General features: G+C 37.3%; 1 protein-coding gene across 3 annotated transcripts in view; it reads left to right on the plus strand.

Moving 5' to 3' along the window:
• The window catches only part of METTL4 (methyltransferase 4, N6-adenosine), an 83,788-nt gene that overhangs the window by 29,114 nt on the left and 38,107 nt on the right, over window positions 1–16,567 (plus strand). For all 3 annotated transcript variants that reach the window (XM_075213374.1, XM_075213376.1, XM_075213375.1), the window contains exons 3-4: window positions 518–887; window positions 12,142–12,208. In XM_075213374.1, coding sequence (XP_075069475.1) covers window positions 518–887; window positions 12,142–12,208 — 437 coding nt within the window. The remainder of the gene's footprint in view (window positions 1–517; window positions 888–12,141; window positions 12,209–16,567) is intronic.

The following is a 16,567-nucleotide window of genomic DNA, read 5'->3' on the forward strand; positions in this document are numbered from 1 at the left end:
AAATCTTTGTAGTGAAATTTAGGGGCATATTGCAATCAACAGCAACAGTTATCATGGCTAATGGTAACCTTTTATGTTTCTGTTGACATGTTATTATAAGCCTTTTCAGGAATGACATTTTCAGCTTCAAAATGAAGTAATGCAGTTGATATTAAATACATTTTGTCCTGTCCAAGGAAGAAAACCTCAAGATTAATAGATTAAATTCAAAATCATTTTTAGGCAAGGGTAATTTTTACAGTGCAGCTATGTTCAAAACCTGTTGTGAAATGACAAAAGCCTCTTTACTGCAAAAAGGTAAAAAAATAATGAATGTGCCAATTGCTAACAATTCATTGGTATTTATTAACTTGACCCAGTGACATTTATTACGTTGATGTCGTGTTTTTGTTTTGTATTTTTTATTGTACTTAAAAACTGAAGCTGTATTGGCAAAATAAATAGCTTTGTTATGCTTTCCTTTTGTCCCACAATTCCATTACTGGAAAATAAATTATTTCTTTTTGTTGCCTTACAGATAAGTGATCTTATTTTAGAAAGTTCACAACTGTTGATTCAAGAAGGGTTTGCAAAAGGGCTTCTTCAACCAGTCTCAAGAACAGAAGAAGAAGTGGGTAAAATTGTTGCAGACGTGTGCTGCAACTTGGCTGAACTCTGTGATATGGCCAAGGAGATGCCTTCTATGTCTGCCAATGCATATACTGTGAATGTTCTAGGCACTGGAACTCCAGTGGAAGCCTTTCAGAACACAGACTGTTTATCACGTATTACAGAAAACAATTCGAATTGGCCACAACTCATTCATCTAATGGGCGAAAAGTATCTCATGCCTCCCAAAAGTAGCTTTCTTTTGTCAGATATTTCATACATGGAACCTCTTTTGCATTGTAAGTATATAGGCTACTTCTGCTAATTTCCACTGATTGTCTTCTTATTTCCATCTAGCTCTAAAATGTCTGTGCATGAAAATGTGGTCCAAGATGGTCTTTGGAGGATAGAGATCTCAATAGTCTCATTTTCTTTGGTGCTAGGGTACTATCCGTTATAACAGAGGTCAGTCATAGTGCCGATATAGCACATGTTGTGAAGTAAATCAGTCATTAATCACACCCCGGTTCCAAGATGAGAGATCTACAATGGCATTTCCAGGCCTGGATTTATTTAAATCTAATGTGCATTGTAGCATGTTCATGTGGTGTAACATGCATGTAATTGTGCTTGGGTTTATGGAGTGCATAAGGTGCTGTGACCTTTACCCTAATAAAATACCACACATGAAAAGTTATGACAGCGATATGCAAAACAGAATTGTATCTTACTAATTCATGGTCCAGTTGACACTTAGGTAATGTTTCAATACTTTTGTCGTGGGGGAATAATGGCAATATTCAGCAGTTATTGTCACATTTAGTTGTACTTGTGCTTGCTTTGATCTGTTTGTTGTTTAGACTGCTTATCACAAAATACTGATAGACAATATCTGTCCTTCACATCCTGCCAGATCCTGAGCCATTCACCATGGTTTCCTAAATTCTACATACTTCTTTAGCCTAGGGTGAATGGAAGCTGCTATTGTTACTGGTTAATTTATCCCTTATTTGGGGAAATGTGTGTTAGCTATTGACACTGAGGAGAATATATTCACTAAACTGCGGGTTTGAAAAAGTAAAGATGTTGCCTATAGCAACCAGTCAGATTCTAGCTTTCACTTAGTGTATTCTACAAAATGACAACTAGAATCTGATTGGTTGCTATAGGCAACATCTCCACTTTTTCAAACCCAAAGTTTAGTAAATATACCCCTGAGACTTTGAAATGCTCAGGTAAGAGGATGGGGAGGTTCGTTTTTGCAAACTATTTGCAAATGTAGATGTAGAGTTTAAAACTGAACTACCGCCTGTGGAGGGAGCAGAGCTCAGCCACTTTTCACTAGTGCAGGTTTATTATTTATTTAACTGTAAATGGGAGCACTAAATATGTACTTTGGGCTGTCTATAGCTATGTTTGTGTGGACCTCTATTTATAGACCCCTATAGAAGAGGTATAGGTGGATTGAGTCCTCCAGCAATGTGAGCTGTTGGGGAGAGCCAGCTTTTGGCTTTAGGTAATAGGGGAGGGAAGAATATTTATGTTGAGGAGGGGTTGTCCAAAAGTGAAAAAAAGCCTTTTGAAAATAGAAACATATCAAGAAAAATATTGTTTGAACCAATGGTCGTAGTGGGCTGGTATATGGTGGTATGTATGCCATGCCACCACTTCTCCTACTGCCTTAATTGTAAAACTGTGAAATTCCATTTACTTACCTTTTCCATACGGCCACTTCTAAATGTCTACTTCGACTACTAGTTTGAACACTGTAAAATGTCCAAACCCATCTTGATCTTTCTGTTATATGTGGAATTTGTTTATTTATAGGGTAAAGAGTTTTTTTATTGAGCAAATTGCTTTAAATCAGTGACAGGTAAAATATCATATTATCAGGTGTGTGCAGTACCACTGGCAGATGTTGAGTGATGGTAAGACCAGTCAGAACCATGTTTCCATTACATTTGTGCAAACTATTTGTTGGTAAGCAGGGGAATAAGAAAAATAAGTGGGCGTAATGCAACATCAGTTTTCTCCTGTCACAATGGTCTATGCTTGAAACATTTTAGTTCATGTTTTTGTTTTGCTCCAAGTAAAGTCAATTTATAAATTCAGTGCTTATGTTTCATGGTTTAATCAAATAACTGCTTATAGGAACATATTTCAAAACATTTTCATTTCTTTCAGTAGGAATCTGTAATTTGTATTGTCATTTATGACAACAGAAGGCTAAAGTACATTGAAATCTGTTACTAATCCCCATGGAGGATTCTTCTTGTGAGAACTATAAATCTTTAGCATCACAGTGAGAAAGAAAAGAAGTAGGTTGAGAAAACCATGCATTCAGATCTGTCCTTTCTTATTCTGTTTAAATGTAACTGTGCAGTATGAGGATGTTTAATTGTATATTAGGAAAGCAACTATTCTCATTACCTTCCTGAATAATCAGAATTTTTAAAATTAAGTTGGGGGTCTTAGTAGTTATATATATATATATATATATATATATATATATATATATATATATATATATATATATACATATGTGTGTGTGTGTGTATCTAACAATATATGAAGCTACATATTTAGTGAGCCTGTCATAATAAGTAAAATTATTAATTTTGTTTAATATTATTTTGTACTATACTCAGGGTTTCTCAACATTCTTGCTAATATGTACCCTTGTGTTATAGTATAAATAAAACAATTTAAGGAATGCTTTGGAAATATTTACCAAGCACCTCCTAATCTACATAAATTCATATCAAGCTATCCCTTATGTATATACATTTTTTTTAAAATACTTCTTCTGAGTTTGTATTCTCTGTATGAGGTCTGTTGGCAAGTTCAGAAGGGGTCTTGGTGATGCGATCTTGTCACCGTAGCACTGCCCCTCCTGGGCTATGCTGCTTTTCACGGCATTGTGTGGTAATGTCACTTATTTCATTGACATAAACAACAGAGGGTTTTAAAAGCAGCAGTCTTAACAAAAACTTTAACCTTTATTTAACATATTATTGTAAAAATCTAAACAAAATAGAAAGGAAAAACAAGGTTTAGCTGAGTTCTGCATTTTTCATTCATTGATTACAGGTTCTATATTAATTACTTCTTAAAATGAGGAATATCCAAAAAAAAAGCTTTTTATTCTGTTATTTCGGGGGTTTTTTATACACACAAATCAATGTGCACATTTCTGTACATTTTGTTACCTAGCTTGTTTTCAGTGTTTTTACATATCAATGCAACTCTTTGAAATATGCTTCTCTAGGCTCATAGTTAAAAATGTATGTGACAATGTTTTCTTCATTGTTTGTTAGTCTGGTGACAATAAGTTCCCTCTCGCACAATAGAGTTGGCAGCAAGGGAATATTCATTTCAATCTCTATCATAATTTTTTCTATTTTAGAATATTCTGTTTTCTGTATTATATACTACGACTATTGTTTTTCAAAACTAGAGTAGTATGTAGAATGTGTAATATAATGGCTGGCAACACCTGTCTAGTTAGCTCCCAGTTCATGCATTGAGCTCTCATAAGCATCATCATATGGAAGAACCTCCTTCTGATTTGGCAATCTATTCTTCAGTTTCACTTGTTATCCGTTTAAAAAAAAGTCCTGTGTTTACCCCAAGCATGTGGCATTCCTGTACTGTTGCTTTTCCAGTTACGATTAGTGTAAGATTGTTTTTCTATTAAACAATGGTTCAGTCATGCTTCCTTCTTGGCTATGTTATCTAAGTTGTATACACACAACTCCTTCAGTATTTCTTTGTAAGCTTTGTGCTGAAGTTAAGGGACCAATAAGCTCCCAAATTTAAAATTTTCAAATATGAACCATGAAGGTAAAATACATGGTATAGTGTTAACCTGAAATTTTACTGCAGCTCTGTTAAAAACAAATATTATCTATCAACTCTAGAATATATAGCTGTAGCTCCTCCTACCACATTAGGTCAGTATTGTAATAGGATCTGATAGCCCCACCTCTTTCAGGTAACAGGTGTCCCTGGCAAGTCCTCTATTTGCTATATATGGGGGTTATGTTTTATTAATATTATGTTGTCAATAAAACTCATGAATTCCGAACCAACTTTACTTGACAATCAGTGTCAGTGTAGTTAATAGGACATGCCTTAAAATTAACAGCTTTGTGCACACCTCCTATCGCTTAGTGTTTTGTAGTTAAATAAATTACTCTGAGATGTGGGAGAGGATATATACAATACGAAATAAATGAGTAGCAACTGCATTAATGATACTTAAACATTGCATTATGGTGTACTTTCAGAACGAGTCATGACATAAGGGCAGGACTTGTTCATTTATTACAGACACACCTAAAATGGAATAAAATAAAAGAGTAGTATTCATTTTTTCCAATGATTATTACATTTTTTAATAAACAACTCTGTATAATTAAGATTGCCTTTAAAATACTCTTATACAAGAGAGCATCATAGTAATTATTTTTTTACCTCAATTAGACACATCTGTGATTTTGTTAAAATATTTTTTTTGCAATATTCTCATTTTTAATCCGATGTTTACATAAATAATAAAACAACAGGTTGTCCATATGTTTGATTTTTCCTCCGTGACAGCTCTTTTTTTATAAGCATTAGGCACATCTGTCTGCAAAATCTTTCCACAATCCTCTGGTGATCTGTCATGAATGTGACAAAAATACAGTGTTGCAGAGGTAGGAACATGATCAATCTCTTGTACATTGCTTCTGATATTGGATGTAGATGAAAGGTAGTAACATACAATGTGGTTCCAGTGTTGTTTTTGTTTGTATGTTAATCTCACTGAACATTTCAGGTTTGATCTATTTTGGCTACTATCAGCATTAGTTTATTTTTTTTTTAACTTAAAGACACGTTTCTTTTTTTTATTTACCCTTCATATTTGTCTAATGGAATTATTTATAAACTAATGTATGCAAATATTCTTATTATAATTTGGACTCATTATCTAAGATGTGGTATCTAGTTAATTAAAGTAATTGACAATATAATAGCGCTGCATGTTGTAGTTATGATTCTGTAATCAGCATTTAATATTAAAAGAAACAAGTGTAAGTTCTGTCAGTGGTTTAGATAGAAAGTTAAAACGTTTATATATACTGGCTTCCCCTGGTGTCTCTGTTAATGTACTAATGCTCGAAAAAGCCGTATATTTTGCATGAGTAGTTCATGTCAGCAGGGCTACCAAGACGAATTCAGGGCCCCGGTACAACAACTTTGTGGATCCCCCTTATAGTTGAGCATGTAAAAAAATTGATGGTAGTGGGTGTGTTCATACAATTGGGGACATGGCTATGCATCATTGGGGCATGGCTAGCAGGTAAAAAGCACTAGCCCACCCTCCTCCAGAAAAAAATCTGCATTGTTGTGTACACCATTGGCACAAGGGTGCAGTGCCCGCTCGCCGCAGAGTGACATATGTCCCAGCACTCCTGACTTTCAGGACATCTAGCAGCATAATGTAGTATATAAAGAATACAGTGTGTGCATAAAGAGTTCAGTCTTGGCCTGCCCTTACATTGGGCAGAACACTCACCAAAAATTGGGATTGTCCCACCAGAATCACAACATTTCACAGACTTTCCTGCTCTCTCCTACCTGTTCTTATCACTTTCACCACCTATGGCAGCAGGTTTCTTTAGTTGCGGCTTGTCTGGATCCTGGAATATTGGGGGCCCTTTTTTTTACCAAAAGAAAATGGTTACATTTAGAAATTTAGAAAATTCCAACCAGCTCCGACGTTAAATCAATAGCACCCACAATTAATAATTAGGCCTTCCTCCAGCCCCAACATTAAAATAATAGTATTCCCATTTAATAAATAAACCTATTTCCCTCCCTCCAAACCACCCCAGCAATAAATTAATAGTATTTACATTTCATAAATATACCTATTTCCCACAAACATCACTGCCAAATAATAATAAATAATTCATAGTCACATTTAATAAAGAGACTTCATTCTCCCCAAACTCACTCCCACATTCAATAACCCCCAAACCATCCCATCTAAAATTAATAGTCCCCACTATTAAATTGCACCGGCATCACCCCACAAACAAAATTGCACCTATTAGTTAACTACCACCTACCTCACACTACATTGCCACAAGCCCCTTGTGTCATCACACACACACACATTACAACAAGCCCCCAGTGCCATCACACACACATTACTGTGCCCCTTTATCACCACACTGTGCCCCCTTATGACTACACTGCGCCCTCCATGCTGCTTTTCCCCCCTTCACTTGGCTCCCCCTTCATCACTCTGTGCCATGCTACGCCCCCCTTCATCACTCTGTGCCATGCTACTCCCCCCTTCATCACTCTGTGCCATGCTGCCCCCCCAACCCTTCATCACACTGTGCCATGCTGCTCCCCCTCTCCTTCATCACTTTGCCATCCTGCTCACCCTCCTTATCATTGTGCCACCCCCCCCTCTCCTTCATCACTGTGCCATGCTGCCCCCCTCTCCTTCATCACTGGGCCATGCTACATCCCCCCCCCTTCATTACGCTGTGCCATCCTGTCTCCCTCCTCTCCATTACTGTGCCATGATGCTCCCCCTTGATTACACTGTGCCATTCTGCCTCCCCCCTCTCCTTCATCACTGTGCCATCCTGCCCCCCCTCTCCATCATTCGGTGCCTTTGTTATCTTCTCCTTGCCTCGATTATTTACTTACCTTTGTATTGGCTTCTTTCATCTCTTCTCTCTTCTATTTTACTGCTGGGTCCTCTCCGTGCTGCTCCTCACTGAATGTCAGGCTTGACGTGATGACGCCTTGTGCGACATTCAGTGCAAACTGAGCAGAGAGGAAGGGAGAGGAACGCCGGCGCCGCGATCATGTAAGTATTATTTCTCAATAGCAATATTACAATCCTGGTCATAGGCTTTAATAGCACAGTTTGATGCCTCACTTAAATAACTTGAACATAGCAAAGCAAAAGAAACTTATCTGTCTTCATATGAGTCCTGCTGACATCTCCTGGGCAGTTGCAAGTTAGGTCTTTTCCTATACTGCAAAGGTGCTTCTTTCTGGACTGGCTGCAAACATCCCTCAGGACAACAATTCAGCCATAGCATTTAGTGGCTCTTTGTGCAGGGTATTACACATATGTTTTAGTTCTTTGAATATATAGAATAAAAAAGCAGACTTAATAAATAAGCAGACAATAAGAAATCTGCAACATTTGTATATTACAGCATTTATATATTAGATTTGCACATTCATATAATATCTATGTAGGCATCAAAATTGAACAACAAGTGCTCAATCTGTGTAACATTGTATCTATAATTCTGTATTTTGCATAGGTTATAGTTTAGTTGTAGGTACATAATGTACATCCAGCTTATGGCACCCCCTTCACCACCGGGGCTGACATCTGCCAATGTCACCCATCTATCCATCTGGTGTCCCACCTCTCAGACCCCCTCTCCATCCACTGTGCTACTCTACGTTTCTTCTCTATGTAACCTGTGCTCAGACACCACCTCTCCCTTAATCACAGTGTGGGTCCCTCATTCTGTCACCATATTCCCACCCATGACACTGTCATGCGCTTAGCGGTCACGCAGTGACTTCAGGCAGAGGATGTTGTCCAACAGCACCCTTTGCTTGCCTCTTGGCCGACAGGCGTGTCTATGGAGTGTGGGACCCCAGAGCATTACAGTTGTACTGTCCCCATCCTTCCCATGGCCCACAGGCAGTGAGATCCACTGGGGATTTCCCCAATACCCTGGTGGGCCAGTCCGTGTTTGTCTTTACTATATCTGAAACCTATGCAGGTTCTGGTTAGATGTGCAAACTAGCTGAGTTTAATATGTTCCCTGAAACTAGGCAATACCAGTTTCACTTAATAACCTTCAGTTAATTATAGACACAGTCTAGTGATATGGGCAATGCAAAACTGTCTGTTATAGGTTTTCTGAAAAAGCATAACTATCACTTCTTATCTATGCAAAATACTCTTTAAGTTTGTAAATCTCCCTCCAGTGGTTCATTGGGAATTACTAACAAATAACACAAATGTATATTGTTGATTAGATGTTATTGATGTGGTCACATATTGCCTCCAAATGCACACCGAACATTCATTTTGTAGACATTTTTAATATGATCTGTTCATCAACCAATATTGCTTTTGTAGCCCTAACCTAACCAGTTTATGTTCTCAAAGCTTTGGAATTGTAATAGGCTTTGCTTTGACCAGGAATTAATTCATTCACTTTTTGTTTTATTTTCTAATTTGGATTTGTTTTAGTATCTTACCCCACAATCCTAAATTATTTGTCTTGTTCTTTGAGCCCCTCCCTAATTTCCCCCTGATATTACTTACTGCTTTAAATAGCTTTTACAATTTAGCAATTTGTTTTCAATGTTAAAGAACGTCCAATAAATGTCTTATATGATGGATGGTTACTTCTTGAAAGCTCTGCTCTTCCTGAAAGTTAATCCTTTAAAAATATATCTGACACAAAATGGTGTTAGCTATGCTGAATTTTTGATTGTTGGAAACATTCTATTTAGCACTATTGGTTGTTTCCATGTAAAAGTGGAAGCATTACAAAGTATAATAAATGTACTGTATGTATTATGTATGTGTTGAATTTTGAAAGGATATTTGCTCACAATAGACTCTCCATTCCTGCTGGGTGTTTTAAGCCGTCTGTCTATATGGAATGTGCAGGAGCTGTAGAACAAGTCACACATCCAATCGTGGACTGAGCATCCAGAACAACTATGTTTTTTATTAGTTTATAGAGCACTTTAAATAAACTAAAGGAAGAACAAGGAAAACTCAGTGGTCTGTTACCGTCACAGCGCATACATAGCATTGTTTCCTTACAAACAAAAGATAAAGTGAAACGTAATTTTTTTAGATCCCAAACAGATACATATCAGGTATATATGAAGTAGGAGGCATTGTAGTCATCATAAGTATCGCAGATAGGTCGATGGTGCTAGTCCATCCAGCAAAGTAATAAACCATTTGTAGCTTAGTGTTTGAGCTGGTAGAGTGTTCTCATGTCATAAGAATCCTAAGTAACAGTGTCTGTGCAGTCCATCCACACCTGCCATATTTCAGAAATTATACCTGGTGTAAATCCACTTTTTGTAAGATTGAATTAGAAAAAACCATTGGCGCAAGGTTGGGATTTCAGGGGGTACCCAATGTTTATCTTCCTTTCTGTCCAGAGGGTATATTTACTAAACTGTGGGTTTGATCAAGTGGAGATGTTGCCTATAGCAATCGGTAAGATTCTAGTTATCGTTTGTTTAGTACATTATACAAAATGACAGATAGAATCTGATTGGTTGCTATAGGCAACAGCTCCACTTTTTCAAACCCACAGTTTAGTAAATATACCCCCAGGAGTACTGTCTCCAGAAGTAGTTTATGTGTTAGATCGTAGACCTAAGAAGGGGAGACAATTGCCATTAGCCCGGTTTTGCGATTTGTAGCTGCTGGGATTCGGTTGTATAAAAAAAAAATATCTGGGACCAAAACCGTGTATCTTGGAAATATTCCAAATGAAATGGAAAAAAGTCACCCTGACACAAATCGATGCCTCAGGCAGAACCCATCATATGTTGGTTTGAAATTGGGCAGAGAAAAATCTGCTGTGTGTAGAACAAACATTTGAACTAGTTTTTCAGAAATATAGGATGAAACCAGCCCTGGGACTTGTAGAACTTTGTCCCAGCCATCCTCATCATTGGAGACTAGGGGCCTGATTCATTAACGATCTTAACTTAAGAAATTTCTTATTTCAGTCTCCTGGACAAAACCTGGTTACAATGCAAGGGGTGCAAATTAGTATTCTGTTTTGCACATAAGTTAAATACTGACTGTTTTTTCATGTAGCACACAAATATCAACTTTAAATATCAGTGTACAAATAAGCTATCAAGTATTTGTGTGCTACATGAAAAAACAGTCAGTATTTAGCTTATGTGCAAAACAGAAAACTAATTTGCACCCCTTGCATTGCAACATGGTTGTGTCCAGGAGACTGAAATAAGAAGTTTCTTAAGTTAAGATCCTTAATGAATCAGCCCCTAGATTACTATTTTGATTTGACTACTATTCCTATGAAGAACAAAAAGTTTGAAATTGTGAGACCGTACTGTGACAAGAAAAGCTGTTCTTGTCAGCAATACCATGCTTTTTAGAGCTGTATAAATGAACACTTTAAAGTTAAATACAGAAAATGCCAATATTAAAATGAGTTTGATAGTGAATGAATTTCTTTGCTGCTGCCAGCACTGTTTGTGGTCCAGTTAATAGTGTTGTATTTGTACAATTTTGTGTGTACCAGAAAAAATTATTATTTTTTATAAAAAGTTCATGCAGCAACATTTTAGTGTTAAATATACTGTATTACGCAATTGTTTTTTAGGCAGAGCACATGGCTTTCCACTCACTGTTCCACAGGGTCATAGTATATCCAGCGCAAAACGGTGCTTACTTGTATTGGAGCATAAGGTAAAGTTGGAGGGTTATACCTGTAGGCAGAGGTGTTTCATTGGGTCTGTGATCTCTTTCATTCAAAAGCTTTTCTTTTTAAAAATGGACAAACACAATTGAAAAATCGATATGTAGCTAAAGAAGGAACTCTGCGCAAATGCCTGCTGTCTCTGTTTTTATTTTATTTTTTTTATCAAATAGCCTTAGGACACTGCTAAAAATGTGGAAGGGGCTTCAGTTGTCTACAGCGCAGGAGGCAGGTAATACCTTACTTGTTAACAGCTGCTGTGTAATGCCAGTTTAATACTTATACTTTATAAGGCAATATATTTTTCTTTCATGGTTCATGTCTGAAAATTTCAATAGTCCTTTAGCTTTGTTTTTATTATGGTCACAAAGTTGCAAGCTATCTTTGTACTTATACTAATGGAATACCTGTTGAACCTTTCATTTCACTATTTCTTACACAGAGAGCTGTCAGAGACTTCTGTAAAAGAGAGAATATGATTTATTCTTTATTTCTAAAGCTCCACTATATTTCAAAAACCGCAGTTCACAAAAATAGCTTATATAAAATAAGCTTAGCTTTTTTTACAATTAAAGTAAACATTTACATTATATGGTAGTGCTGCCAACTTAGCCACCATTGACAGCACGGTGGCTAAGTGGTTAGCACTTCTGCCTTACAGCATGAGTTCAATTCCCGACCATGGCCTTATCTGTAAGGAGTTTGTTTGTTCTCTCCGTGTTTGCGTGGGTTTCCTCCGAGTACCCTTGTCTGTGTGTGTGTGTGTGTGTGTGTGTGTTAGGGAATTTAGACTGTAAGCCCCAATGGGGCAGGGACTGATGTGAGTTCTCTGTACAGCACTGCGGAATTAGTGGCGCTATATAAATAAATGATGATGATGATGATAGGCCTACTTTAAGTTTGATGTTGTAAATTTTGAAAAATGTCTCCAATACTTTGGGACTTGTTTCACAATTCTAAAAGAAAAATAAGAGTAGGAATGTAGTAGTCTAGAAATCACTTATTTTCTGTTTCCTTCTAGATAAAAAATACAATATCATAGTTGTTGATCCACCATGGGAGAATAAGTCAGTCAAGAGAAGCAAGAGGTAATTTTATGGTTTATTTATCTTATCCCTGACACAATAATTGTATTTGTATTTTACAAGAATTACTGTTTGCACACTAAGGGCTTGATTTCGACTTAGAAGAAAATCCAGCTATAGGACACAAATTTGCACCTGCACAAATTATGTTGTAATGCAAGGGGTGTCTGCTTGGAAAATAATGTCTGATTTTGCATACAGATACTGCTGAGATTTAGTTTTACACTGCAATTTATAGTTCTATATCTGTCTGCCCTTTTTTTATTTGTACCCCCCATGCAGCTCAATTTGTCTTTGCCAAGGTGCAAGATTTTACCTTCAAGCTGGATTCACTTTAGCGATGGGTAGCCTGACAAAATGTCATAGATCTCAAGGATTCTGCACCACAATATGTTGCACTATAGAAGTGAGTGATCTGTAAGATTCCAATCAACGTGTGCCCCCTAGAAGTGTCTGTCCTATCCATTTATATGACACTAGATCACAAAGCCATACTTGCCAACTCTCCCGGAATGTCCAGGAGACTCCTAAAATCCGGGTCGGTCTACCGGTCACCCTGGAGAGCAGGCAAGTTTCCCGCATCCCGCAATTCCCTGTCCAAAGTAACGCGATTCGCAGTGAATTGCATCATTTTGGCCCCGCCCCTGCAACAGAACATTTTCGTTGCGGGGGGGCGGGGTCAAATTGGCACACTTGACCGCGCATCGCCCTCTAGTCACGCCTCTCTCCCAGACTGCACTGCCTGAAAGTAGGCAAGTATGCACAAAGCCCAAGCAGTAGATTAATATATGGCATTTGGGTGATAAGACAACGCCATAGAAATCTAGAGAACACGGATACAAGGGCTCTGGGAATGAATTAGAATTGATAGATGGCTAGAAGGTTGAATTATTCCCTGTCTATAAGGCCACAGGTGAGGCCTAGACAGCTGCTTGTTGAACCTGAGACATCTGATCCTTTTACAAAGGACTGCATTGTGCTTCTTCATTAAGCTCTGCTATACCTCTTCCCTCTAAATGTGTTACTAATCAACACTCTTTCATAAATGATACTGTGTTTGAGCATGGAATAAACACTGTACTTGAGCAAATTGTTTTATTTGTGCATTTCAAATGAATTGCTAGTGACTTATTGGGCCTGAGTCATTAAGGAGAGCAAAGCATAAAAAAGGAGTAACAATTGCACCTGGGCAAAACCATGTTGCATTGGAGGGGAGGTAAATGTAAAATGTGGGGACAGATTTATAGTTGGGGTAGGGCATGTCCTAGATCAACATTAGCTTTCAGTGTAATAATAAAGGTATTAAGTTTTTGTGTGTTAGATAAAAAACCGTCAGGATTTAACTTATTTGCAAAATTATAAACTAATTTGCACCCCTTGCATTGAAACATGGTTTGTCCCAGAGAACATTTACTCCTTTTTTGCCTTAATGACTCAGGCCCATTGTGTATAAAGCATTATTTTTTTCACCATTAAATCCCCAATTTTACTGTTGATTGGGAATGCAGCTTTCTGGAACACGTATGCTGGGTCTTTAGACAAATGGACATATTCCTATGTTAGAGATACAACTATTATACACCAGTAATGAAATGCATTAAGCTGCCTGACTGATTTATTCACTGCACAAAGTTAAAGGTGAAATGTCCACAGACCTCCAAACCTTCTACTTTAAATAGAGGAAATGTCCAAGACATAACAAATTCTCATATTTCCAGTGATTTTTTTTATTAGAGTATAGCTTCATTCTGTGCATCATCATCATCAATTATTTATATAGCGCCAACATATTCCGTAGCGCTTTGCAATTGGGGACAAACATAGTAAACTAATAAACAAACTGGGTAAAACAGACAAAGAGGTGAGAAGGACCTGCTCGCAAGCTTACAATCTATGGGTGCATGAAAATGTATTCACTATATATTACATTACTGCCATTAATGGCCCATCACATGGCTTTCAAGAATAAATGAATATATACTTGGAGACTTTAAACTATGTTGCTTAACTACATTTTGTTGGTGATATTTTCTCTAGCTCTCTTCTATTATCTGCTACGAGCAGTTACGTAATATTTTGGCTCCAGAACATATATTTATGTTTATTGTATCTCTATACCTACAGTTGTTATGTGTCAGTGGAACTAGTTTGCCAGAATACATTAGTACAGCTTTTGATTGTAGAGCTTAGTATTATAAAAGCTGTCGACCTACAGCACGGCTCTGACCTACTCTACTTCACTGCAGCTGTCTTGTGGTGTTCCATTGGTGTTACTGCCCTAAAGAACATACTTGGCAAGGTTTCTGTCTTTTAAAATGCAGTTGCAGTATAATGCTTTTTAGCTCAGGGCTAAAGTTATTTTATGTTCAACACTTTCATTCTATGTCACCAGCAACATTCTATGTGGGTGTGTTCTCTCATTTTTATTTCATGCTTTGTCTTCTTTCCTTTAGTATGAATAAATCCTGTAGTCATGTACTGACAATATGAGAGAGAGGGAAGAATTAAGTATCGCTCATAATAATAAATTATCTTCAGCTAAATCCCTCTATTACCTCATTCAGGTTGCATTACGCAGAGTGGATCACTTAAAAGCTTATCTTGATATATGATTTGTTTTTTCAAATAAACAGGATTATATTGGCACATAACTGATAATATAATGGATTTCCACAGTACTGCACATTAAAAGTGGTACTTACTGTGTAAGAATGATAAAGGTTACAAACATGGAAACATGCACAATAATGCAACACAAGAATACGTGAAACACTATGTCTTAATATTTAATTTACACTATGGGGCATATTCAATTCTCGGCGGAAATGCCGAAAATCTTGCGGTCTGCGCACGATTACCGTTATTACGGTAATCGTGCGCGGAAAAACAGTAAATACGGTAATTTTCTCGCTGGATTTCAGCTCACAGCTCCCTGAGCCGCGAGCTGAAATCCAGCTAACTATTACCGTATTAACGGTAATAGTTTTTTCGCAGCGCCGAATAAAAAGAATTGAATATGCCCCTAAAGGTCCTAATATTATGGAAAAGTAAATGCAAAGGCATTCACCAAAGGAAAACTTTTGAACTGAAAGGGGCGTATTCAATTGTGAGCGTTACCGCTGAAAAACGAGCGCTCGAAAAATATTACCGTTTATACGGTAATATTGCGCGCAAAAAGCGCTAATACGTTAGTTTACTCGCGGAATTTCAGCTCGCAGCTCAGGGAGCAGCGAGCTGAAATTCCGCGAGTAAATACCGTATTAACGCTAAGATTTTTCGAGCGCTCATTTGTTAGCGTTAACGCTAACAATTGAATACACCCCAGAAAGTTGATATTTTTTACACAAAAAAAAACAACATTGGCAAGGGACTCGTAAATGAGAACCAAAGGCCACTCTCTTTATAACCCTGTTTAATTTGCCCATTTTAGTCCTTCACATTTCTCTATTGAACAGCTGTTCATTTCTTACATCCAATCTTTTGTCTCTCTCTGCTAACATATTTTTAGTTCTTAGAGAAGAGAAAATGAAATCAGAGTGTTAGAGAGGCTCTGACCCCCGTTACCTGTGTAGACTCATGTTAATTAGAACTGCTGTGAGAGGAAAAGTTCAGATGTGTCTGTGAGCAGAATTCCTGCATTTTCCATCTGTCAGCGGAAACATCCTCAAACGTACAAAAACACACAGATGAGAGAGTAAAAATGGAGACCTTTATTCTTGAGCAACAATGTGTCTTGGTACTGTATTCAAACGTTGACAACTGCAGGAGTGTACGAGAGGCAATGAGAAAATGTCATAGTGCAAGTCTTATTCCAAAGACAGTCCTCAATGTTTTAAATACAGTTACGTTGTAGTATGTGTATTTGCAGTTGTCTTGTCATTTGGGTAAGTGGAATGCTCTGTACTTGGGGCAGTTATACAAGGTGGAGGGAATAAAATTGGCATTATTTGGAAGTCTTAGAGGTATATTTACTAAACTGAGGGTTAGATAAAGTGGAGATGGTGCCTATAGCAACCAATCAGATTCTAGCTGTTTTTTTGTAGAGTGCACTAAATAAATGACAACTAGAATCTGATTGGTTGCTATAGGCAACATCTCCACTTTTTCTAACCCCCAGTTTAGTACATCTAGCTCTCAATCACAGTCTTCTTTTTCCTCTCCTTAAATTAAAATCCCCACTGTGCACAAAGCTTACATATTCTTCAGCCAATGTGTTCTTGGAAAATGTTTATTAACTATTTGAAAGTACGAATCTTGCAAAATATTCAATGTATTTTACCTTTAGCGTTATGTAAATTATATAATCACATATTCTTCGATATTATGTATGTGTTTCACTGCTGATAGACAACTACATATACT

Source organism: Mixophyes fleayi, chromosome 5 (assembly GCF_038048845.1).
Source record: "Mixophyes fleayi isolate aMixFle1 chromosome 5, aMixFle1.hap1, whole genome shotgun sequence".
Lineage (NCBI taxonomy): Eukaryota > Metazoa > Chordata > Amphibia > Anura > Limnodynastidae > Mixophyes > Mixophyes fleayi.